Source organism: Protopterus annectens, chromosome 3.part0 (assembly GCF_019279795.1).
Source record: "Protopterus annectens isolate FY-2018-M chromosome 3.part0, PAN1.0, whole genome shotgun sequence".
Classification (NCBI taxonomy): Eukaryota; Metazoa; Chordata; order Ceratodontiformes; family Protopteridae; genus Protopterus; species Protopterus annectens.
This window is the reverse complement of record NC_056731.1, coordinates 736,714,088-736,739,799: the sequence shown is the minus strand read 5'-3', so window position 1 is coordinate 736,739,799 and position 25,712 is coordinate 736,714,088. Positions and strand designations below refer to the sequence as shown.

General features: G+C 35.0%; 1 protein-coding gene across 1 annotated transcript in view; it reads left to right on the top strand.

Annotated features, from left to right (window-relative positions):
• Positions 1-25,712, top strand: part of TBX20 (T-box transcription factor 20) — a 219,173-nt gene that overhangs the window by 127,848 nt on the left and 65,613 nt on the right. The window contains exon 5 of the mRNA XM_044065093.1: positions 2,243-2,401. Coding sequence (XP_043921028.1) covers positions 2,243-2,401 — 159 coding nt within the window. The remainder of the gene's footprint in view (positions 1-2,242; positions 2,402-25,712) is intronic.

Below are 25,712 nucleotides of genomic sequence, written 5' to 3'. Positions count from 1 at the left end.
ATTGCTATATTTGTATCCTGAACTTGTTGTAACAATTACAATTTGAATTTGTACCAGGCTAGTTGATGACAGATGCTACTACGTTGTTTTAGGCAGTTTTTATCAACTAGTAAGAATGACTAACCTCTTCTGCAGCATCAATAGAATGGTCTGGGCAAACAGGTATAGCTCGTAGAAGACACGACTACTAAGAAACAGACTCCCCGTTCATGAAAAATAAAACTCATCTCTGTCGATTTTCAAATACAGCTTTGATCTATGGATGTAAAACAGAAAATGTACCCAAGGACTGATCCCTGTATTACTAATGGACAGAAAGAGTTCCTAAATGCTTTATCCCTGGTAAGATCCCAATTAGTTTTACAAGGGGTGATATATAATCATCAACCATGGGATGGGTAAGGCCAATGTAACAACAAATGAGTTAGGTTAATTCAAGCATCAAAAGGGAAATTGGCTAGGCTTAAAATGGCCCATAAGGGAAATTAGACTAGTACTTGCCTATGAATGTATGAACTAATAGTATGCTAATGCTATGTAATGGGATCCAACGTAAATTTTTTATACCATCAAGAGAAAGAAAAATTATTGAAGACTTGTTCAAAAAGTTTCAGTTTCCCTGAGCAACTAGCAACAATCATTAACTTATACAAAGCTGCATTAGTAGTTATAACAATAAAATATTGTTTTACAAAGGATAAATATATCTACAGCAGTAGGTCAGCGATGTCCCATTCTAGCCTCTTTTATTTGCCAGTTATGTGAGTCCTGTGGTTTGTATATTTAAAGGAAAAATAAGAGGAGTCAAGCTTGAGGCAAAAAGGTTATTTCATTCTTTAGTTATATAATGATTTAATAATGGTCTCTCCCTGTTATGAACTACAGTAAAAAACTAAATGTAAAACACTTGAAAAACTTCAGAATTTAGTGGGGCTTCTTACGTAGCAGAGTAAGACCCTTAGGTTTCCTGTCCATAACTGTGGTAATATTAGTAATGATTTTTCAGTAATCAATCAGCTTGAACTTGTATGGCAAGTCTTTTGGGCACACACAGAGAAGACCTAGAGGTTTAATTACCGTTATCTGAAATGGGTTAAGAATAACTTGCAAGGTATTTCCCTGCACTGTTTTTGTGTGGAGCTGTTAGCGTAATCCGTTTGTTCTTCCATTAGTTATCTTTCCACAGCAACATTGCTTTCTGAAGCAAACAGGAGTTTTCTAACAGATTATTTGATGTCACAGGATAGACAGCAATGCATATTGAATGTTTTTGCAGGTTTGGGGCTCAGTTGGAGCTTCTTAATTAATTTTCTTTTTCCTGAGAAATATGTGGTTTGTAAGGCTTAAAAATTAAAAAAATGTATTTAGCATTGGAAGGGCTGATTGTTTAATTAATCACAAAATGAGAAAAATTACACTCCTTATTTAGGAGTAATATACAAGTAGCTGTGTTGCTATGTATTAGTTTATTCCTTTTTGATATATTCCATACCTAAACAAGGATGTGAGAAGGTGTCTGTTTGAAAGCTTGTCATGCATGTATTTCACTCCATTTTTAAGTGAATTTCTGATTGTTAGTATGCCTTTTTTAATTGTTTTTATCATGTTATAGTTTTTTGGCATTCGGATTCCGATTAGGCATTTTTATTGTTTTGAGTAAGAAAATCATATTTCAGTGAAATAACCCATGTCCTTTTTGAGTCTGTAGCTTTACTGACAATTGTAGAATTTCTGCAGGAATGCTGGATAAGTCTGTGATTTCTAGGGAATTTGGTATCCTTGATGTGAAGAAAAAAATGCTTCAGAAGCTCTTTACACCAAATATCACTTAATATTTATTGTAATACTGTGGTGGTGGTGCTGCAGTAGCATTGTTGCCTCACAGTAAGATGTCCTGTTCAATTCTCAGCTAAAGCGTCTTCTGTGTGGAGACATGCGTGAATGGGCGTACCTTCATTGAAGGTTGTGTGTCAGGGCTGGCAACTCGGCATGGAAAAAAATCTACTACCAATCACTAGCGGACCGGAGTTCCGCTGTGGCGACCCCTAACTGGTAAAAGCCGAAAGACACAACAACATTTATTGTAATTCTGCTTAACAGCAATTAAGACAGGAAGGATATCTTATGCCTCAGTATACTCACAAAAGGGCAGTACATTTATCGACAGGTATATATAATCACATCAACAAACTGCATACTGAAACTAACTGTGTGTAGTCATTTTATTTCCTTTTTACTTCAGATAATTTTGAACTCAATGCACAAGTACCAGCCCAGGGTTCACGTAATTAAAAAGAAGGATCACACTGCTTCTCTGCTGAACTTGAAGTCAGAAGAATTCCGGACTTTTGTTTTTACAGAAACAGTTTTCACAGCAGTAACTGCTTATCAAAACCAACTGGTAAGATTTTTAAGCAACTCTGCTTCTGTTATACTGCATTGCACTCTGAACATACAAAGCTGGGTTATGCCTAATAACCACAGTACTGTTTGAATCTTTACACAAATATATTTTGTCATTAATGAATTGAGCATTTTCGGCATGACGTTCATGCCCTATATTTCAGAAAGATCTAGTATTTCATAGCCGTAGATTTTTGTGCTGAAGATCTATAGAACTATGTCAGCTGTATTCCATATCTGATGAAGAATCAAGTTCCTACACAGCTCTCATCTTACCTTAAGCAGTTATTGCATGATTTCTTAGTTTATTGACTGAATAGTGTGAGTTCAGTGGTTTTACTTTCTCAGTAGACAACATGAAGCACAAGGCAGTTAAATGATTACTTATGATAATACATTGCAAAGGTGAAAAGCAGAAGGAATTCAAACTAAAGTCTCGTCATTTTGTAGCAATGACACCTTAACTATGTAATGCTGTCTGTGCATGGTACAAAAAAAAAGCTGTGATACTAACAGAATGAGTGCACCTCTGCAAACCCAGTTTTAGAAATCAATTGATATAGGCCAAAGGCTTTTAAAACACATATATTTAACAAGCAGTTGTAGGCTGAAGGGGTCACAAGACTACTTGCAAAGAGTGGCTTTGCTTAGGCCTGCTATGTAAAATGAGGTTGAAACATGCTGACAATACACTTTGTTGTTTACTCTCCTGTTACAATAACCTACATACTGCATACTTTGTGAAACAGTCTGCTTATCTTGTCATAGTCATTTCCTTATGGAAAATCTTCCATGGTATAAAAGCTCTATGGAGACAGAGTGAATGGAAGTGTTACCCCAGGCTCTCCTCGGTCACTGCTCTCTTAGTTTTAGTGGGTGACCTCTTTTAGACTGGGTAAAGCTACGAAGATAGAAGAAAGGAACAGCCGGTCTCCTCTTCAATGCAGGCACTTAAAATTCTCAGTCGTGATCGTCCGGCTTCTGAAATCTGTGACTGTAATGTACAATTAAAAGATCCTGAAGGAACTTATTCTTGTAAGTGCGATATCCAAGGCAGGATATAACATTCCAGAGTAGAACTGTCCAAGGAATAGTATATTGATAGGATAACCTCACTAATAAAAGAGTTAAGACTGCTGAAAATGCCAATGGTCATATTACAATTTGCTGCAACCATTCTGCCATGTTTGTAAAACCTGTGCTTCTGAATGGTGTGTACTTCCAAGAACTTTTCTACCTCAGGTAACCCTAGGGTATGACCATCTATATAATATGACCTTGACTGTTCTTTGGCCTTTAGTGCAACACCCCATCTGATGGTCCAGTTCTGGAAGAAAACAAAACAGTTTAGAATTGCACTGAAACTTTATTTAAATGAATAAATACTGAATATATACTCAATTATGAGTCATCAAAACAATGAAGCCTGTATCACAGTTCCCTGAAAACTTGAATATACCAAGATAACAGGACATACAATCCATCGTCTACAATTTATGAACAAAAAGGCCACAATTTAAAATAAATAAGAAAATAAAAGCATTCCTACAGAGGGAGAAGCCCCCTGTGCCCCCAAACCCTCTTTACTTTATTATTCACTCTCAGGTTATACCACTTTGTAGAAAGAAGAATTACAAACACATAGTGAAACATATGTATCACTCATATGTTCATAAATTAGTACTAGGTTAACTGCCCTTGTGAACCATTTTAAGCCTAGCCAATTACTCCATGTGAGAATCAAACTTTGCACTTTGTGTCTCTAACGTAAACATCTCATCCATTGTACCAACCTCACACCAAAAATCCATTGAAATTCCCTGAACGGGAATCAAACCCAGGTCATGGCAGTGAGAGAGCCAAATCCTAAACCCTAAAACACAAGGGATCCCCACATGAACTGAAAGTCTGAAGTCTAAGAAATCATAAAAACAATAATACCTTAGCATAAACAAATCACTCCTATGTGGAGCAAGCAAAAGGAAGTCAACAGCTGTTACTACAAACTGTAAAGCTTGCGCAATTGATTTCATATGGATCAGTAGAATGTAAGCCTTGAATATGTACTGCATTGACCTTTAACATTTCAGATGTGATGACAAAACCTGGCTTCTCTTCTTTAATCTTCAGTTTTTTACAAATCATAATTATAAAAGAAGATTAGTAGAAGCAAAGTAAAAAATCTGTTCTTGTATTCATTGGATTTAAAATAGTGTTTCATTAGCTTGTATTTTTTATTTAAAATTGTCCTTAGCATCAAAAGGAATCTTGTTATTGCTGCAAACTCACCATTTTAGGTACACTAGCCAGCATTGTCATGTTCTGTGATGAAATTACAATATAGATATTTATGTATAAAGTATTGAAAATTATCAAAGTTAAAAGACTGTCTTCAAATGAAATGCATTATCATAACCTTAGCATTTTTTTTATTTAATTTTATTTTATATGCTTAATTTTTGTAATGGGTCATTCCCACCAGTCATGAACTATTTTCATGACACTCCCAAGGTGGCATTCTTATTGATTAGGAATAATTTTATCAGGATACCATAGAACTTCACATTTTCTTTCCTGGTTACAATAAAAGAGTGATGGTGACTGCGGTAGTTGCATTTGCAAGCAAGGAGTTAGTGTTTGTGTCTGAACAAAACTATATTCAGATTTTATAATGGTTTAAAAAAGGAAACTGCAACTAAATGAAGCTAAGTATATGGAAGTAACTAAGAATGTTGTTATAGGTGTAATTCTGGTGGTATTACATGTAGAGGCACTTAAGTCTGGTTGGATTATGGTGATGCTATCAGTCACATATGAGATAATGGAATGAACAGTACAGAATTTCACTTAGGTAGTAAAGGTAGAAATGAGCTGGGAAAACTCAGGATTGCCATTGCAATCTAGAAAACTATACATGTATGTGCTGTGAGTATATTCTAGTTTACAGTAATAAAGCATGTCTTAAGATTATATTTTTGCCTGTAGATGAAGACTCACTGAGTAAATACATTTTACAGAAGGATGTAATGTTGCCTCTTTGTATTTACTTTAAGGAAGTCAGAGTTCCTGTTCATTTTTGACAGTGAGAAAACATATGACATGAATTCTGAAATGGAGGGTGACATCATGAACCGCTGGCCTTTAGGGAACTAAAAGAAACAAGGAGTACTATGGTTTAATTTCTCACTAACAGTGAACAGAAGGAGGAGAAGAAGAACACAAATGTGGTTTAGGATTGAAGCAGTTACTCCTGAAATTATTAAAAGTGTATTAGCTGCATATGCTAGTTATAATACTGTCACATGTAAAGAAGTCAGCTAGATCTGATATGAGGACAGAAGGTTAAAAATAAAATATTCTGCTCCATATTGATAATAGAACTTGGAACATTCCAAATGGCCTTTTGTGGTTAACTAAGTATACAGGTCACCCAAAGTGCTGTTATACACGTGGAGAAGAACAGCACTTAAGCAACATTCCTAAAAAAGAAAGAAAGAAAAAGAAAGAAAGAAAGAAAGAAAGAAAATGCATGGCATGTAATAATGGGATCATGGAAGTAGGAAATATGATTGGAAATTTTCAGGGTATACCTCTTCATCACAGTTTTGGCCTGGCCTGGTGAAGAAAAGACAGACAAACAGTGTGCAGCAGAAGAGAGAAAATATCTACTAAATCAAAGTTAAAGTACAGGCCCAGTAAAAGACGTACAATATGAGAATCAGAGCGGGAAGCCCAAAATGTATTGAACAATGTATGTGTTGTTGGAGTGAATGAAGACATTTACGTGTAATGCATGAAGCTACTGAAAAGTGTTTACCATAGCTTCTTTTCATTTCTATAATTGATAGTGTACCATGTTCAAAATGTGTGGAGTCTGTAATATGTTTAAAAATGTAGAAATTGTGTCTCAAGAGAAAAAATATATGTCCTGTTGTAGCATATATTAGAAGATAATGAACATGGAGAACCTAACATACAGAAGGAGAAATTAAATCACAAGTACTAAAGAATACTATAGGCAAGAGTTTAATAAACTAAAGATGGTATGAAGAGGAGGAGATGGAAAAAAATCATAAAGAAGAATTAAGATAGGTGAAACATGAAGTACAAGCACCATAAATGTCATTTTTGTTTAAATGGAAAAAAGATTAATATTTCTAGAGTTGTATTAACAGTCAAAATGAGACTATAATTTGTGTGCAAGACATATATTTTATTGATGAGTATTACTAATGAGTACTAATGAGTCCAAGCTAAAAAATTATGAGTAATAAAATCATATGCTCATTTGCTCTATTGTCTAGAGGTGACTCTGCTGATGAACAATGCAAAAAAAGTTCAAGATATCAAGTGTATTGTGCCAGAAAGAGTATTTATGTGGATAGAAAAAGTATGATATAATGTTTAGACTGTGCTGTATGACTGCTCCTTTTAATGTACATAAGAGAGAAAGAATCAGTCTTAAAGCCTGCAGGACATTTTGTATAACAGATTTTATGTGCAACTCACACAGGATAAGTGTGAGAAAAGATAAAAGTATGCATAAGAAAAAATAAATATTATGTGATTATGTGTTTGATAAACCATGGGAAGGAAGGAAGCAGTCATGTAAGAAGAAATCTGCTTACTCCTGTTGACTATGTGGTAGACAAGGATATGTGAAATTCTATTTTCTGGAATCTTGGATCACTGTACTACAAAATTATGCTTTAAAATATGAAAAGGATACAAGTAGGTAGAGGATTCTGACTGACAGATAAGTACAGGAGGTTCTGTCTTTTTGAGCTCAGTAGTAAGATGATAGGTTTAACTCTGGTTTGTTTAATTTTGTTTTAGTAATGATGTGTTACTTTGACCACTGAAATTTTGCAAAGTGTGTGTGTGTTAGTGATTGCATTCAGGATGTAGGACAGTATTCATAGTCTTACCCATAGTGGGATTCCGTAAATAGCAGCACTACCAAGGTATGTAAATGTAGTCAACATATGAGATTCACGCTGACTACAGGAACATAGAGGCATTTTGGTTAACACGCCACATTAGCAAAAAGTGTAAAATACTTAAGGCATAAGCATTAGGGGGAGAGATACTATGAGGATAAGGTGACTTAGATGTTGGTTTTACTCTGATTCATAGGACTGAATGTAAAAGGGCCTCATTTGCATACAAAACATATTAAGGACCATGAATTTACATGAGTAATGTATAACAGCACAATGGATAAGTGGATTTATGCAGGCATAGAAGTTTTGGAAATTCTTATGAAACAGCTCAAAATGAGGTAAAAATAATTTAATTTAATTTGGTGTAATCTAGTGCTTATGCATACATGGACAAACTACTTAAAGGGCTGTTGGGTGAAATAATTTACTTGGTGTTATTCAGTACTTATGCATACATGGACAAACTACTGATGGGGTCATTGGGGAAATGTAATTTACTGCTGGGGCATACATTGTTAAACTCTTGAAGGGATCACTGTAGAAATGGTACCTTTGCTACCATTTAAGTGCTTGTGCATACATGCTTAAATTACTGAAGGGATCAATAAGGAAATGGTGTCATTTTCTGCTTGTGCATACATGGTTAAACTGTTGAAGGGATTGCTGTGGAAATGGTACCATTAAGTGCTTGTGCATACATAGTTAAACTGTTGAAGAGATCGCTGTGGAAATGGTACAATTTAAGTGCTTGTGCATACGTGGTTATTTTACTGAAGGGATTGCTGTAGAAATGGTACCATTTAAGTGCTTGTGCATACATGGTTAAACTATTGAAGGGATCGCTGGAGTCAAGTTTATGGATTGCAAAGTAGATATCAGAGGCACAGCAACACATTTAACAATGGATGTGTAAACAGTGTGGGTACTGGGCTGTGAATTAAAAAAATGGCAGGAATTGAATAATTTATGTAATGTTGCTTAGGTTATATGATATATAGCAATGTACATGAAGCATAATGTTTTTTTAATTAATACAGTTTGATTCATTTTATATAAATGTAAATGTGCCTATGTCACAAGTGATAATTCAGTAAAGGTGTTTATAAAAAATAAATAAAAGGAATTTATCCATCCAGAAATAAAAAAAATGCTTCACTAGCATGCACTGCTTCACCCAAGTTCTCATTTACATCTTATTATACTTAATTTGCTTAGTTTACACTAAATCACAGGCATTGCACATTACGTAAATGGCATTTGCTTACACTAAATCACAGGTATTGCACATTAAGTAAATGGCATTTGCTTACACTAAATCACAGGTATTGCACATTAAGTAAATGGCATTTGCTTACACTAAATCACAGACATTGCACATTACATAAATGGCATTTGCTTCCACTAAATCACAGGCATTGCACATTACGTAAATGGCATTTGCTTACACTAAATCATGGGAATTGCTCGTTATGTAAATGGCATTTTCTTACACTAAATCACAGGCATTGCACATTACATAAATGGCCTTTATGAATCGCTCCAAAGCTATGCTTATTCGCAAACATTGTGGATACCCCTACTCCATTCATTTAACAACTATGAATACCATCTGTAATTTTTATTAATTACAAGCATCTCAATATTCATCTATTAATTTGGACATATTACATTCCTTGAATTCTAAATGTGTATGATAGACTCACTGAAATAGTTTCCATTATATGTGACATATCTCAAAGTATCTCCTTCTTTAATAAATATTCCGTAGCCTTACATTCAGTTGTTTAGCCTTGTTCACAGTGTTATGAAAAGCTTTGTTGTTATCCTTTGCCTTAAATACTAGAGCTTCATAATAATAGGACCTTGTTTCTCTGATTACATTTTTAGTTTTAAGTAGGTCTTTTTCAGTCTTCAGGTAATCATTTGCTATTTTTGATGGCGGAATACTGCCTCTGTTGCTTTTCTGTCACTAAGATTTCCATTTAGTCTTTCCCCCCAGTGTGTTGGATTTTTAAAGAAACATAATGCAGTAATGCACTCACAGAGTATGCCATGAAAAAAAATGCAGATTCTGATATCTGATACACTCTTCGTTGAATAACTCCTGCAAGTTAATCTGAAGGACCAATATTGTATATGCTAAGTACGTATATTTAAACTGCCCAGTTTTGAGTTGCTTTTATTGCTTTTATGTTTTACATTGATTGCCAAGCTAAGAATGACCATATCCCTAATAAACAGAAATAGCTATCAAGACTTACTCATAAAAATTATCATGATCAAGTTTCTTAGCAGCTTTGATAAAACTGGTTGTAGTGTATTGACAACCCATATTTAAACAAATATAACCTTTACTGAAAAAACAAGTAAAAAGGCATTCAGAAACTAAAACATTGCACATCAAAGTACTCAAAAAAAAACAAAACAGGAATATATAGTCAATAGTGCTGATTTATATTATAAGTTCATAAGTTGTAATTTCCAGTGTTTCAGCCAAATGTCATTTTAATACATTTACTCCTTGAAGTTTGGATCATAAATCTTATATACTAACAATATATCTGGTGGAGTTTAAATATTATAAGGTTTGCAGAGTCTTTTACTTTGGAAGGGATACTGTTCCATATTCTGGGAATCCCCCAGGTGATAAATCTAAATCTTGATGCTGCTCTGCTCTGTGATATTTTAAAGTTTAAGTCTTAATATTTATAGTTAAGTTTATTGGAGCTCATCTCCAAATTAAGCAAAATGCACCAATAGGTCTTTATATTGACATTTTAGACTGTCTTATTACAAAATACATAGTTCAGTATATCAAGCTCTGTCATCTATTTATTCAGCATACTTATCCAACACCCAAAAATGAAGGGTAATAAAACAAAAATTGCTCTGATCTAAATATAAACCACTGCAGTTAGTTTACATGATTTATTAAGGTCTACTAAATCAGTGGGGAGAAATTCAGCTTGCTGACATGATCTCAAAAGCAGCGCTGTCCCCATACAATCAAATTTTAATAATTAGTTAAAAGTTGTCAATACTGACAACACCCCCCCAAAAAAAGTGCATTTAGGCAGTTATACTACAGCTCCTAAACTGAATTTGGACAGTTAAGGTCTCTAAAGCAAAGGGTGTCGGTCTCACTGATTAAGTTGACCAGTTAAGGAGGGTATTCAATCCTATTTAGAGAAGATGAACTGGAATGAGCAAAGAAGAATTCCTCTTAAGGAAAAGTAGCAAAATTAATGATCACGTGGAAATTCTAAAGTTTCTAAGGATGATTTTATGTAAAGTTCCCAATAACCTTTTTTGACTGTTTTAATTTTGAGCAAGAGTCTATGTACACTGCAATGTAAATAGAGATCTCTTATATTCTACTGTAGTTCCTTGTGTTGTAGTATGACTTATACTTAGTTATCTGCAGGAACTTTTTTTACCTACTGTGATGAACTCAAGGAAGAGTAGAGATTCCCGATTAGTAATTTCTTGTTTTAAACTGTCTGCATTAAGCAGTATTCCTTTCACCTCTTGGTCCACTTTAATAACATGATTTGCATTTCCTGTAAGGCGTGTGATGGATGCAAATGTCTGAAAAAGCATACTAATTTTTTAAGTTAAGTTCTACATACACTTGGGTGATATCTGTAGGTGTTTCACAAAAAAATGCTATGGTATTAGATATCCCCTCAATGAAGGAGATACCCATTTCTTCAGCCAGTTGTTTAAAACTAATTTTCTTCCAACGTCTGGATATCATATGGAGTAACGTTATTGTATCACTAAAGATGAAAGTACTCCAATAAGGTATCAAAAAGGAAGCATGTGTTGATGTGCTTCAAAGAGTTGCAGTGTTTAACATTATTTACTCCCACATAAGGTATGATTAGTTTATATTTAGTTGCCTTATGTCTGCGTAATGATGGCCTTAGAAATGTTGAGAGTAATTAGTAGGTGGATTAGAAGGTGTTGGAAGCTTGCCCCTGTTTAAAGCACTTGTTATAGACAAACGGTCATTCATAACAATCTGATGAGTCCTTCACAAGCTTGTCCAAAATTGTCTGCAGAGTGTCAGAAAATATGCTGTTTTTATTTATCTGGCCAGTTTTCATTTCAGGGTGTAGCTAAGATGTTTTCTCAGATAGAGGCAGAATCTATATTTCTGCTGGAGAATCTCCTCTGGCATTTGGGGAACCGTTGGAAAAAATATGGTAATAATTGGTCTGCATTGTTTATTTTGTGATATACTTTTGCCGTACAGTTACTGTCTTTCTGTATTTAGAGAGATAACACATAGTGTTATGACATATATGCATTTTATTCTGGCTGCTCATGTAATGAAGTATATTACACACTGAAAAGTAGAGCTGCTGTATAAAACTCTTTATAAAGAAATTATATTTGGTGTCTAGTCTTTAAATGATTAAAAAGCATAAATAAGTTGATCATTGCTACTGCATTTAAAGCTGATAATAAAAAGAAAACACATAAAAGGAAGATGTGATTTTTTTTATTGGTGCATTACAGAAGCTGACTTAATATTTGGACTACAGTAGCACTATCTGTACATCTGTTTTAAGATAAAAATGCACCACATCCTTATATTTTGATGCAACTAGAATATATATATATATATATATATATATATATATATATATATATATATATATATATATATATATATATATATATATATATATACGTAATTGTGATTTGAAAGGAATGGTACATTTAACAAGATGAATTAGCTATTAGAACACATCTATGAACACAACTATTCAATAAAACACATAAATGATAAAAATGTCCTTTTTAAGTATAGCAGTACTGCTCAGATTTTAAGAAATTTGTTTTTGCCTAACTGAACAACTCAAAGTGTGAGGAATGCGTTCAAATGCAATTGTGGTAAACCATATTTTCTTTGTTTTATTGATTGCTTTTATATGCCATGCCAACCAGGTATATTAACAGTTGGTAATTGTTATTTTTTGTCATTGACACTGGACAGTTTGTGGCATGGGAACACCTGACTTAAACAATGGGAGACAGACTTAAATGTGTTAACAAACAGGGATGAAAACTCAACTCCATACTATTCTTGCATGAAACTCAGTATGTGTACATACATATATGTCTGTAAATAGGATTATAACAGGTCTATGGAAGAAACTGCTGAGAGGAGCCTAAATTACCACAGGAAGAAAATAAACATGATATAAAAAGGTAAACAAAAGAAGCTAGAACTTTTAAATGTTGCATAAGAATGGGACTGTTTTAAAAAAAATTAATAAGACTTATACAGTGCTGAGAAATAGGGAATTTAGGGTAATTAGCAGAGAATGTCAAAATAAAACACTTATTATAAACAAAACATGATATTAGTGAAAAAAACTTAAAACTCCTGCTCTGCAATGGGTCTTATCAACAGATACAGGCTGGTTATAAGTGCATACTTTTAACTATGTGATTAAAGATCCAGATTTTTTACCCAACATAATATTACAAGCTCTAATCACTAATGAGTAATTAGTTGCAGTGCTGTAAAATATTATATCATGTCAGTGGCTAGAAACCCAAAGAGGATAACAAAAACAACAAAACAGACACTAAATCCGTAATAAAAATATATGGTGAAAAGAAGGCCATTATGGATGTCTGTCAACATGTGAGATTGGATATTCTTAAATATTGTTTGAGAATACTTACTTGTATCTTGCACACTGCTTTTAGTTTGGTTGTTTTTGTCAGTTTTTTTAGCAAACAGAAGTATTTAACGAGTGACTAAATAATTGTTTTTTTTAACAAGAAACACACACCTTTATTAAATTATCACTTATGACACAGGCAACCACACACCTATAAAAATGAAAGCAAACTGTATAGATATAGTTTCAGTTACAAACATTATACACCACTTATATCTATCCAGTCATTACTGCGGTGGTGGTGCTGCGGGAGCATTGTCGCCTCACAGATAGACGTTGCCCGTTCGATTCTCAGTTAGAGCGTCTTCTGTGTAGCAACATGCGTGAATGGGCGTTCCTTCGTTGAAGGTTGTACATTAGGCCCGGCAAGCCAGTACGTAAAAATCTACTGCCAATCATTAGCGGACCGGAGTTCTGCTGTGGCGACCCCTAACCGGGAAAAGCCGAAAGACACAAACAAATATCTATCCAGTCATTGTCAGTCAAGTATTGCATAGCTCATTTAAATTCTGCCCTCCCTCAAACCCCACTCTCCCTCCAAAATATCATTCTGCATGTATTGTTCCTACAATTGCCATTTTTCTCTCTGCAACTTGTTCCAGTTGTTCTATCTCTGCTACTATATTCATTACTTCTGCCTCAGTTAGTTTAGACTTTGTCGTCCACTTTCTAGCAATTGCTTCCTTAGCAGCCACCAGAATTAAACTCAGTAAGTTCTCACTATGTCCAGGCAATTGCAATTCTGTATCATAACTCAAAAAAATCATTTCCCTAGTTTCACCAACTTGATCACCCAGTATTTCTGACAAAGTAGTCTGCAGAGAATTTTTAAAGTCTACTAACTCATTACACTCCCCAAAAACATGTTCCCAATTACCTTTTTCCCCCCATCACACCTTCAATATCTGCAATCTACCTGATGAAAAAATATCTGGAGTCTACTTGGGTTAAACAAAATGCCTACGCAAATACTACTAAACAAAGGCACCAAATCTTCAAGACTTTGTTGCATATTTGGGAGACATACATATATCTGCCCATTATTTCTTTGTGAATTTCTTATCTAATCTCTCTTCCCAATCCTTTCTAACCTCCTTTAATTGATTCCTACAGTTGTCATGCAATATCTTATATGGCCTGCTAATGATCCCTTTTATAACAGCAGCTTTGGTTCTAGATTCTACTAAAAATTCTACCAGTGCTGGTCTTCTGCTTATGATTCCTGTAGTTCCTGTGCTTTGCCTATACTCTGCTGTCAATCCTTGACAGGAAAGGCAATCTATAACCTGCAGCCCAAATTAATTCTTGGCCTGTTCTCATTCTGTCACCTTTACTGCTCTAATTATTTGCTGGCAATACCTTGGTTCCTCTGCCAATTTTTCCAGTTAATTCCAGCCTCCTCTTGCCTATTCTCTGTACTCCTGATTGCAGTCGTCCCTATTGACAGAATCTGAGTGGCTGAATAATTGTTAAACAAATTTGAGAGAGCTCATTAAGACTATATGCATGAGCTTGTCTTCAACTGGCAGAATCTGACAAAGCTAAGGACATCCACCACGAACTACTGTGATTCATAGACATGGATCATGGTACTCCACAGCGACATACAAAAGCCGTCCCATTTTTGAAATGCACCAATAGTACATGATGCATCACTAAGTACTTTGAACTTCTGTGCTTGGAATGGAGGAAGCACTGTGCAGTATGACAGCACTATACAGGGGTCAATATTCTGCTACCGAAAACTACAAAACTTGAATGGCAAAATATAGAATGTAAAGCACCAAAACGTAAAATTATCAAACAATGACAACTTCGAAAATAAAATTCATGGAATGGCTATAGTTGGCCAAAAACCAGGAAGTAACTTGATGCATAAGGTAAGTGAAGGGAAACCTTTTAAATTTGCCCTGTTCTGTTCCCCACTGTAGTGCAATCTCAGAGTTGGTATATATAGTTGGAGGGTGTGGGGGTGCAGCTCCCCACCTTGCTTAGTTGTGTTTGCGACGTTGGCTGACTATAGCCATTCGATGTATTTTTTCACTGTTGTCTTTATTCGATGATTTTCCCTTTCGCTGTTTTATATCTGATATTTCACAATTCAAGTTTTGTAGTTTTCAGTAGTCGAACATAACCCCCAGTACAGTATACTAAGTTCAAGCAGCATAGTAAAGTATACAGTACCTTACAAAGCTGTTACGTGTAATTACTTATAAGGTATCTTAATCTTTATCGTGCTGTTTACTCCAGTGTCCTTTACTCCAGATGTCATGCCTGGGAGTGATCCATAAAGGCATAACACTGGTTCTGCAGCATTAACATAATATGCAAATGGGGGATCAAGTGCTTTACAGACTCCCATTTTTAGAGTTCACCAGTGCCACTTTGTGAGGGTGGTACAAATCTGGCTGCAGTATCAGCTTGCACCTCAATAAACTCCGTTGCCAGTCAGGGTATCACTAGTATGTTGGAGAGTTTGTTTTTTGTTTTGTTATATATTTAATTGTATATTGCTGATATGTTGTTCAGTTCTATATACTGAGCAATATATCATCAGGGAAAAGGATTAGTGTGCTCACAAGTGCATCTGTATGGGTGCCCTCCTATTAGTTACCCCATTGGGATTATTCTATACGCAGGTGCTGTTGTGTTTACAAATCATGTATCATGTATGATCTTGGAGGAGTTGGGGGGTTCATTTACATCTGTAGTCTTTCTATGGAATACAGTGCTTACACAATGGATTATGATGGCATACAATGTCTTAATCCCTTGAGTAGCAACTTTTATACATAGCAAAGAATTTTCTACATTGTGCTATGGAGTACCAGCTATGCTGTGGGCTGCAAAAATGTTTATAAATAGCACCCACCCATAAATAGCAGTTAATTGAAACACTGGTACACAAAAATTTAGCTGAGATGAGTTGTCTCAAGACAAATTATTAGAAACAACAGCAATGCAAATACAATTTCAAAGGTTAATAGAAAATAAGATGAACTGATACAGACAAAGAACATTGGTGATGAACCAGTGTTAATTAATACTAGAAATGTGCAAATAATTTAGGGAATACAAGACAATAAGTGATATAAAAATGTTATTGGAAGGCATATGACAGAAACTCAGTCCTGTCACAAATTTCATCAGAAGAAAAACATAACAAAAACAAAGGAAGGCATATTCAGGTTGGAAAAATAACATACATAACAAGAGAAGAGAAGGGAAACCTTTAGCGTCCTATTTCCAATTTATCAGTTAAGACAATCCAAAAAGTTTGATATTCGTAAAGTCAAATAATAGGAAAAGAAAACAGAATCCAACATGTATGTTCTGCAGAAAGGAACTTGTCACATAGAGTTAACTGTTTCTAATATGACCAATAGTAGATCCAAACAGGAGTCACCACACGGAAAAATCAAATAACACTTTCTTTATTTTTCATAAAAACTACGATTAGCTTCATCAGGTATAAATATTAAAAGCAAATGAACCATCTTTATACATTGCTTTTAGGCGGGAAAAATCAGGTGATCAATTAACAATTGAAACTCAATTAGAACAAATAGTGTCTTGCTTAAAGCGGCAAGACCCTAACATCTAAAAAATAATAATGTAAACAACATTTCAAAGTCATTCATTAGCAGAAAACATCTGGTGCTCTGTCAATGCAATATATCTGATTTGTAGCGCACAAATAACCATATCATAAAAAACAAATCCATCACAAATAATGGATTAAAACCAATCAACGCTACCTTACAGTTTATTACCACACTGTTGTGTAGAATACATTATAATGTTGTTACAAAATCATTACCCTAATACTATTGTATTCATCTACAGGGAACATAACTTGATAGATTAAAATTGTTTAACTTTTGAAGTCGGCGATACCATCTTACTAAATCTAAATCGCCAGACCACAAAAAGTCTACATGGCACAAAGATATGTAAAATGCCTCATTAGAACATTATTTAATAAAGATATATATGTAACAAAAAATCCCTTAGATAGACTCGAAATAATCACCAAATCACCTTCAGATCTTGAAATTCTTTGCATTTAAATTCTTAAAAGCCAGGCATCATCCATCAATCTTACCACCGCACAAGGTCCCTGACATCCAACAACTTTTTCAACTAGCACTAAAAAGTCTAAAAGCAAAGACTAAAATATAGTGAATACAGTATCCAGACTGTTCTCCTTATGAACATCATTCTTGCTTACCAGCATTACATAAGGAGAGAAACGTAAACTCCCGAGTTCAAAAACATTCATATACGGGAACACCCCACATCCAAGCTTGGAACCCATACACCTCAGACTTTCCAAATGTCTATCATTCCCATGTCAAGCTGCATAACAAAATTCAAGATGACCAATCTTCATGAGTTAACAACTGCCATCATGATTTATTAAGGAGAGAGATGTTAATCGTCTAATAGCTAAAATAATTAAAAACATCCTCAATGGCAAAATAAAATAGCGTTTAAGCATCTAACAGCGTCTCTATTTGCCAATCACATCATAATGACCAACCAACACCTGTAAAACTATTAACAAGTGAAATATGTTTAATAAATTTAAAATATGACCAAAAATCCATAGTAATTAGAACTACTCACCATACGATGCATCAGCCTTGACTTCCAAACAATCCCCGTCATACCAAACAAACCACACAAAACAAGACAAGACATGAGCAATCCAAGGCAAAGATGTTCATATTCTTGTCAGAAATACTGACAGTCAAAAATGATTACTCGTGTCTCTGATGCTCTCAGAGCCTCTGTCTCTACCACATGCTGCTACAATGAAATTTGTAGCAACAAAATCTAAAAAATAAAATAAATCTAATCCTGTCTGAGTCCATTATGAATATTTAAACAGCTGAATAATAAAATAATAAATTACACACAATACCTAAAACAAATTAATCTACAAAATCTATATCAGACAGGTAAAAACCTGGTTCAGAAAATGTAGATAACTACTAACTGAAAACACAATATTCTACTATTAAGTTAAATTATGAGCAAACCATCTAAGAATGCAATATAAATATAAATAACAAATCCACCTAAATCAAAACATCAATGAGCAACTAACCTCTAAAGAACATCCTTAGTATGTAAAAAATTAAATCCTCATAACTATCAAACAAAAATAACAATAAAATCAAAATTTATACTAAATTAATAATATTAAAATAATATATTATGTACTTAAGCTAAACTGCAGATTGCATATGTGTTAAATGGTCAATACTTCTTTCGATTATCCAATACAGGTTTAATGGAAACTGAATAGTTAATACCTGGGGGTGTATGTGCCCTTAGAATAAAAATCCATTTTAGTTCCCTAATGGCCAGCTGGTTATTACTATCTCCTGCTCTAAGACTCAATGGTAACATTTCCAAAACTTTGAACCCAAAGGTATGACTGGGATTTTCCATGACATGTTTAGCTAAGGCATTAGAGACTTTTTCTTTCCTTATGTCATAACAGTGGTTGTAAACCCTGTCTCTCTTGGTTAAACCAACATAAAATGCGTCACAAGAAACACACGTAGCTAAGTATATCAAATTGCTACTGTTGCAGTCACTGTAAAATCTAGGAATAAATGAGAAAATGCCTGCAGGATGTATAAAACTAACCTTATTGGATATGAAAGGACACATTGAACATCCACCACATGGGAAAGTGCCCAGTTTATCATGAACAAAATTTTCAAATGAAGGTGTGTGCTCTGAACATAGAATTTCTTTCATATTCTGTGAAGTTCTGTATGTAAATCTAGGATGTTCACCTACTACAATTTTTGTAAAGGTATCTGTGACCAATACATTCCAATTCCTAGTAATGATCTTATTCAAATTAAAACTGTCACTGGTAAAATTAGTGACATAGCTTAGTTTATCAGTAAATTTACCTTTCACTGCAGAGCATTTGTTATTGCCCCCTATATTCCTGTCAACAGCAGTTCCACCAGTATTATGATATTTGTTTATAAATCGCTGTTTGCAGTCCATAAACATTTTAGGGGGATAACCCCTATCTCTAAACAATGCCTCTAAGGTATTTATTTCTCTTTCTAAACAGTCACTGCGCTGGCAGATTCTAAAAATTCTATGTATTTGACTGGATATTATACCTTCAAAAGTATACCTGGGATGCATGCTATTAAAATGTAGCAGCGTATTTCTCCAGGTTGGCTTCCTATATAGAGATGTAATAATCTTATTTTCCTCAAACTCTAGTTGTAAATCCAAGAAGTGTATCTTAACATGGGAAGTCTCTACTGTAAACCTTAAGAAAGGTGACGATTTCTCCAACTCATTAACAAATGTAATGCATTCTGACACAGTTCCGTCCCATACAAAAAGGACGTCATCCACAAATCTTTTATAAACTCTCACTTTTTTAAAATCAGGATGTTTAAACAAATGTTCTCGTTCCCAGTTATATACAACCAAATTGGCATAACTGTTAGCACAGGGGGTTCCCATGGCAACCCCCCATTTCTGTAAATAAAGTTGATCCTGGAACAAAAAAACATTGTTACTGAGTATAACTTCAAGGAGATAGTGTATAAGGATCATCCTATTGTTACTGTAACCAGATGAAGAAACCAAGATTTCATCAATTGCTTGAAGCCCTAACTCATTAGGGATGCAGGTGAACAGATTTTTAACATCCATTGTCACTAGTAACAAGAGTGTGTCATTACTTTTAAAGTCATGTTCTTTCAAAAAATCAATCAACTGGTAAGAATCACTTAGAATATGTGGAATATGATCTACTATAGGTCTTAAGATACTGTCTATGAAAGAGGAAATGGTGCAAGTTACCCAGTTGTTACTTGAAACTATCGGTCTCATGGGTATCGGTCTAAGACCCTTGTGTATTTTGGGTAAACCTTTTATCAAGGGAAGGAGTGGATATTCTATAAAGAGATATTCATACAGTTCACAGCTTATCTGTCTCCCCAACAAAAGATCATATAAATCAGCATGTACTGTTTTAATAATTTGCTGACATTTTGCATTACTGATTCTCTCATAGACTGTATCTTCTGATAAAAGGTTCAACATAGCTAGATTATAGTCTAAAGAGTTCATTATAACTATAGCTCCACCTTTATCAGCTGGTTTAATAATGATGTCAGTATTTCTCTTTAGAGAAAGCAGTGAATCTTGTTCTGCTCTAGACATGTTAAAAAAGCAGCATCTTTTTTTATGTTGAGCAAACCAACTATAAAAATCAGATTCACACATTTTTAAAAAACTTTCAACATTGTGTGGCATGTTGGGTATGAAGCTGCTCTTCACTCTAAAGAAGTGTTTAACTTCATTAGTATTGACCGCATTATTATTTTTAAACAAAACCTTAAGTGAAACATTGCGGCAAAACAGTCTTAAATCAACCAACACATCATAAAGGGAGCTAGTTTGAGAAGGTATAAAGTTAAGACCTTTCTCTAGAAGAGAAACATCTGAGTCCGATAGACTATATGTTGAAACATTACATATAAGGGAGTCTACTTTCGCTGTCTCCTTGGTGCTTGAAACCTCTCTTCTGAACTTTTTCTTTTTCTTGGTCCTCTGCTCTGAGAACGACCGCGCCACCCCACACGTTCCTTTACTGGAAAAGGTAAAAAATTATTTGTTGTAGGAGCAGATTCCTTAGGTCTTGCCCCTGTGGAAAAAAAGGGGGCAGCAGCTTGCTGATTAGGTGGAGGTGTATCACTTGAGCAGTGGGCTTAGCACTGAGGAATAAGAAGGTTGAATGTTGTATGATACCGAATTAGTCTTCTGTGCACTAGTTGCTAATAACGATGGCACTGGGTCTAAAGAGACATTGTTCATAGGTACATTAACAGGAGGCTCGGAATCAATATTCATGTCTGGATTAGACATTATAGAGACACCTTGTTGGTAAGAATTATTATTTTTTGGCCAAATAAAAATCTGACCTGTGGCAAAATCTTTGGCATCTCTCTGAATCTTCTTCTGCTTTACTACTTTTAAACGTTCACTGAATGAATGAACCTGATTGAGAATGTCATCTAATCTCTTAGTGAAGTATTCACTGGAAAATTTCTCAATAATGTCTTTATGTTGTAACTCTATTTTCTTTCTTAGTGATGCCTCTAATGGGGCAAAATATTCCAGTAATAAATTCACATAGCTGAAGCCCAACTGTATGTTTAGGTCTTGCCACTTCCTTAACAATACAGGATGAGAGTTACCATAAGAAGGCATACAAAAGACACGCATACCTCTGGGTACAATCTTAAAATGGATGCATGCCTCTAAGTGAAGTCTCTGCCACACATACCTTTGCAGTTGGTACAAGTCATCTTGAAACGACCTTGTGAGTTTATTAAATTCAACTACAGACTCGCCAGTGGATGGTTGTGGTGTAGCATTCGTATTATATATTATATATTTTTATATTTTTGTTTCTAATATGAGTTCACTTAAATATAATAATAATATTTAAAAATTGTCCTTATTTTTGGACCTTTGTCCCCCCATTATTTATGGCTGTGTCCAGATTTCTTGCTCTAAGAAGTTGAGAGGTATGCTGTCATACAATGTACTCACGTTCAAACTAGGACTGGTACCGTGCCTCACACCTGTTGGCTGCAGGGATTGGTTTCAGTTTCCTCTGAAGCCTATCTGAAGTAACACAGATGCCAAACATAAACAAATGAGTCAGACAGTAATTTGTCACATGCAACTGTGTGTTTCAAATGTAGATGGACCTTAGTTACAGCTATGAAACTGTCAAGTACTAGCAACAGTCAACTACATACAAATGTTTACCATTTAAAAAAATTCCCCTTATATGTGTAATGCTCAACAAAAAATAATGTTTCTAAAGTCCTTACAGGCAATGGCCCAAACAGAAAGGTAGAGCTGAAAAAATCATAATAAATAGAGCAAAAAAGGGGTAAAAATAATTGGATATTTCAAACAAAATCAGAAAGAGCGATAAAAAAGAAACAAAGATAAATAATAAAAAGCACTGATGACTGGCAGCAGAAAAGCAAGCAATAAAGCCTGACAGGATGGACATTACTGGGGAATTAACAGACCATCCAGGGGTGTTGTGAGACTCAGTGCCACAAAGGGAGGGCCTCTACACCCTTGGAAGGTCCATTATTTCCCCCTGTAATGTCCACCCTGGAGGGTATTATTGCACTTAGATAAAGGGTTGTTAAATTACTTGATTTTTTTTGTTAGTATATGCATTTTGTATACTTTTGATGTAAAGTAATTCGTCCGCCTAATGCTTTAACATTGCTATAGCATATGTGTTGTTACAGTTAATAGTTTACTTCCAAAATTTAACTTATATAAGTACATAATGCCCAGATACACACACACACACACACACACACACACACACACACACACACACACACACACACACACACACACACACACACACACACACACACACACACACAAGCACAAAGTCACACAAACATGCAGAGGCACAGATAGACAGACTCACATATACACAAAGAAACACACACATACACACACACACACACACACACACACACACACACACACACACACACACACACACACACACACACATATCCAGCAATTACAGCCACTTTCTTGACTGAATATACCTCGGATGTCTCACTGTGATCAAATGAATGAAAAAAAAACTCATACTGTTTAAGGCACTGCAACTCCCCATTCCACTCAACTGTCTCTGATTTTGTCTCATACGTTTGTAATGTCCATCAAAAACATTTGACTTTCTCGTAAATCGCTCAGGATTATAGTCCGTCAATAAACCAGACATAGAAAGTCTTTTGCTCTGTATTTAAAACTGTCCCTGAGTTTAGGTCTTTCTCAGAATTCTTGAGCAAAGTAGTTAAGAAGGATGCACCATCTCTCTCCTTCTCTATTGCTCAATCATTCTAACACGCAGAAGCACAGCTGGTTCAACCTGTACCTTGGGCTGGTACTATGAAGCAGCATCCTCAGTTCTTCAAATAAAGAGAAAAAAATACATTCCTTCTACTGGCACAGCAATCAGGTGGCCAGAAGCACAACATACCACCCCCACTCCTGCCCCAGCCATTCAAGACCAGTTTCTGTGTCCTGCCCCCAACACTCCTTCAACTTAGTTTATTGAAAAAATAATAATAATGTCTTCTCTCAAACTGTACAAATGTAGCAAACAGTTGTTATAGTCTATACTCTGCTTGCTCACAGTGCTACAGTGTTCATGTTTTAGTTTAAAAAAAAACTTTTAAAATTGTAGCAAACTGCTTGCTACAAATGTAGCAAACAGTTGTTATAGTCTATACCCTGCTTGCTCACAGTGCTACAGTGTTCATGTTTTACTTTAAAAAAAAAACTTTTTAAAATTGTAGCAAACTGCTTGCTACAAATGTAGCAAACAGTTGCTACAGTTTATACCCTGTCTACATGGAGCACTACAGCACTCAGATTTAGTTAAATAAATATTTATTTTTACTTTTAAACTGTAGCATAACAAGCAGTTGCTACAGTTTAGACCACACACAGAGCGGTACAGTTTTAAAAGCTGGTATTGCATTGAAGTAAGATCAGGCTCAGCTGATTGCACCCCAGCAATTTGCACCCAAGGCAGTTGCTCCTCTTGCGCCACTGTAGATATGCCACTGCACACACACACACACACACACACACACACACACACACACACACACACACACACACACACACACACACACACACACACACACACACACACAAATGCATTAGTTTATCTTTATTTTTACCACCTCACTCTACATAGCTTTTTAAGACACATAGAGAAAAGTACAATGGTACATCCTTGTAATTGCTGCTGCAGTTACATTTACTATTTTTAATGTATTTGTTTTTTTTTTTATTTTACTCTTACAAAACAGCAAAGCAGCATTTAGCTGGTGTAAAAAAAGATGGCAGCCATTTTTTTTTCATCCACAGTTCACAGAACTTTGTTATGCTACTATGAAGCAGATGATTTTTTTTTGTTGTTAACAAGCAAGTTTTACTTTCTCTCATATTGCATCTCAATATGAGGCTACATGACATTTCTTTTACGAGCCAGCTGAAGAAAAAAATCTTTTGTCAGAAAAATCTCTTTTACTTCTTCTTTCAAAGGGTTTGTTAATTTGAACAGCAGGAGACAATTTCCACGATACCAAATTTTTGGCACCTGCCAGGCTGACTATAGAAGCTTCAGCATTCCTCCATGATTTTAATATATTTATGTTATAGATCTGCTGAGGTTTTCTCCTTCCCATTTGTTTTGTAGTTCACTTTATTTTTTTTTCTACCATTTTAAAGGTTCCTTGCCATCTTGAACAGAATTTATTTTCTGGAAAGGAAACTAATGTTAACAGTTTATGTCCTATTTTAAACTATCTGAGGCTGGCATTGCATCTCCTATGCCTTTTACATATGTTCCTGGTATAATGATTTTATGCTGCCTTATAAGTTTGTAAAGTGGGCTATCAGACTTTTAATTTTTTTCACTCTTCCCCCTAATTTTTCTTTTTATGGCTAGCAGGTGTTTGGATGTTTCCCATATAGTAACTCAAATGGGTAAACTTTATTGGATCTTGGGGCACTTCTCTCAGAGCAAAAAGGAGGTTAGCGGGTAACTGATCCCTGTGCTGTGTGGCCTTCTTTAACACAGACATCAGGGTTTTGTTAACATACTCCACTAACACATCAGTTTGAGTGGTGTACAAGTTCTTTACTGTTTAACTTTAAAACACTAGCAAATGCATCAACCTAGATATAAATAGGCATCCCTGATCCATAAGTATTTCTTTTGAGATGTCTAGCATAAAGAAAAGCAATACTAGCTCTTCGGCAATTGTCTCAGCATTGGCGTTTTGCAAGGGTACTGCTTTAAGAAACTTAGAGGCATAGACAGTAGTCACTAGAATGTATTGGTAGTCTGGACCTGTAAGCTCAATTGTTGTCTGCTTGAATGGCATTTCAGTAATAGGTGTAGGCATCACAGGACTTCTACAGTGAGAATTCGGTGCAGTCTTTTGATATTTTGGACAAGCTGCACAGTTTCAATGTATTTTACTACACCCTGGTAATTAAATCTAGCTAAAATTCCATCTCTGGTTTTGTCCATCTTTAACAGCCCCTAGAGATATGGCTATGTGTCTATTTCATCACACGTTCTAAAAGATTTTGACACCAGCAATTGGTGTAATAATTCTTTATATTTTTTTCACTGTATAGAGCAAGTCATTCTTTAACTCACAATATAGGTATGAGATGGGCCCAACCAGCTAATCTATTTCTCCATCTACTGTGGCTATATTTTCTTTGGCCCTGCTTGATGTGTCATCTTCTCACTTTGCTTTCTTAAAATTCTCATTGCTTACCTGCAAATCTGCCAAGTTAAGAACACTTTCATCAGTACACTGACGTGAAGTGGAAAGCATAACCTCTTCATCTACAACAGGTATTGATTATTTTTTGTTCTCTTGTTTCTTCCCCTGCACAAGGCATGCAAAGTCAAAAACACTTTCAGTAGTACACTGCCATGAGTTGAAAATACAACCTCTTCATCTAAAAAACAGGTATCAATGTTTTTTCTTATCTATTTTTTTCCTCTACAAAGGGAAGC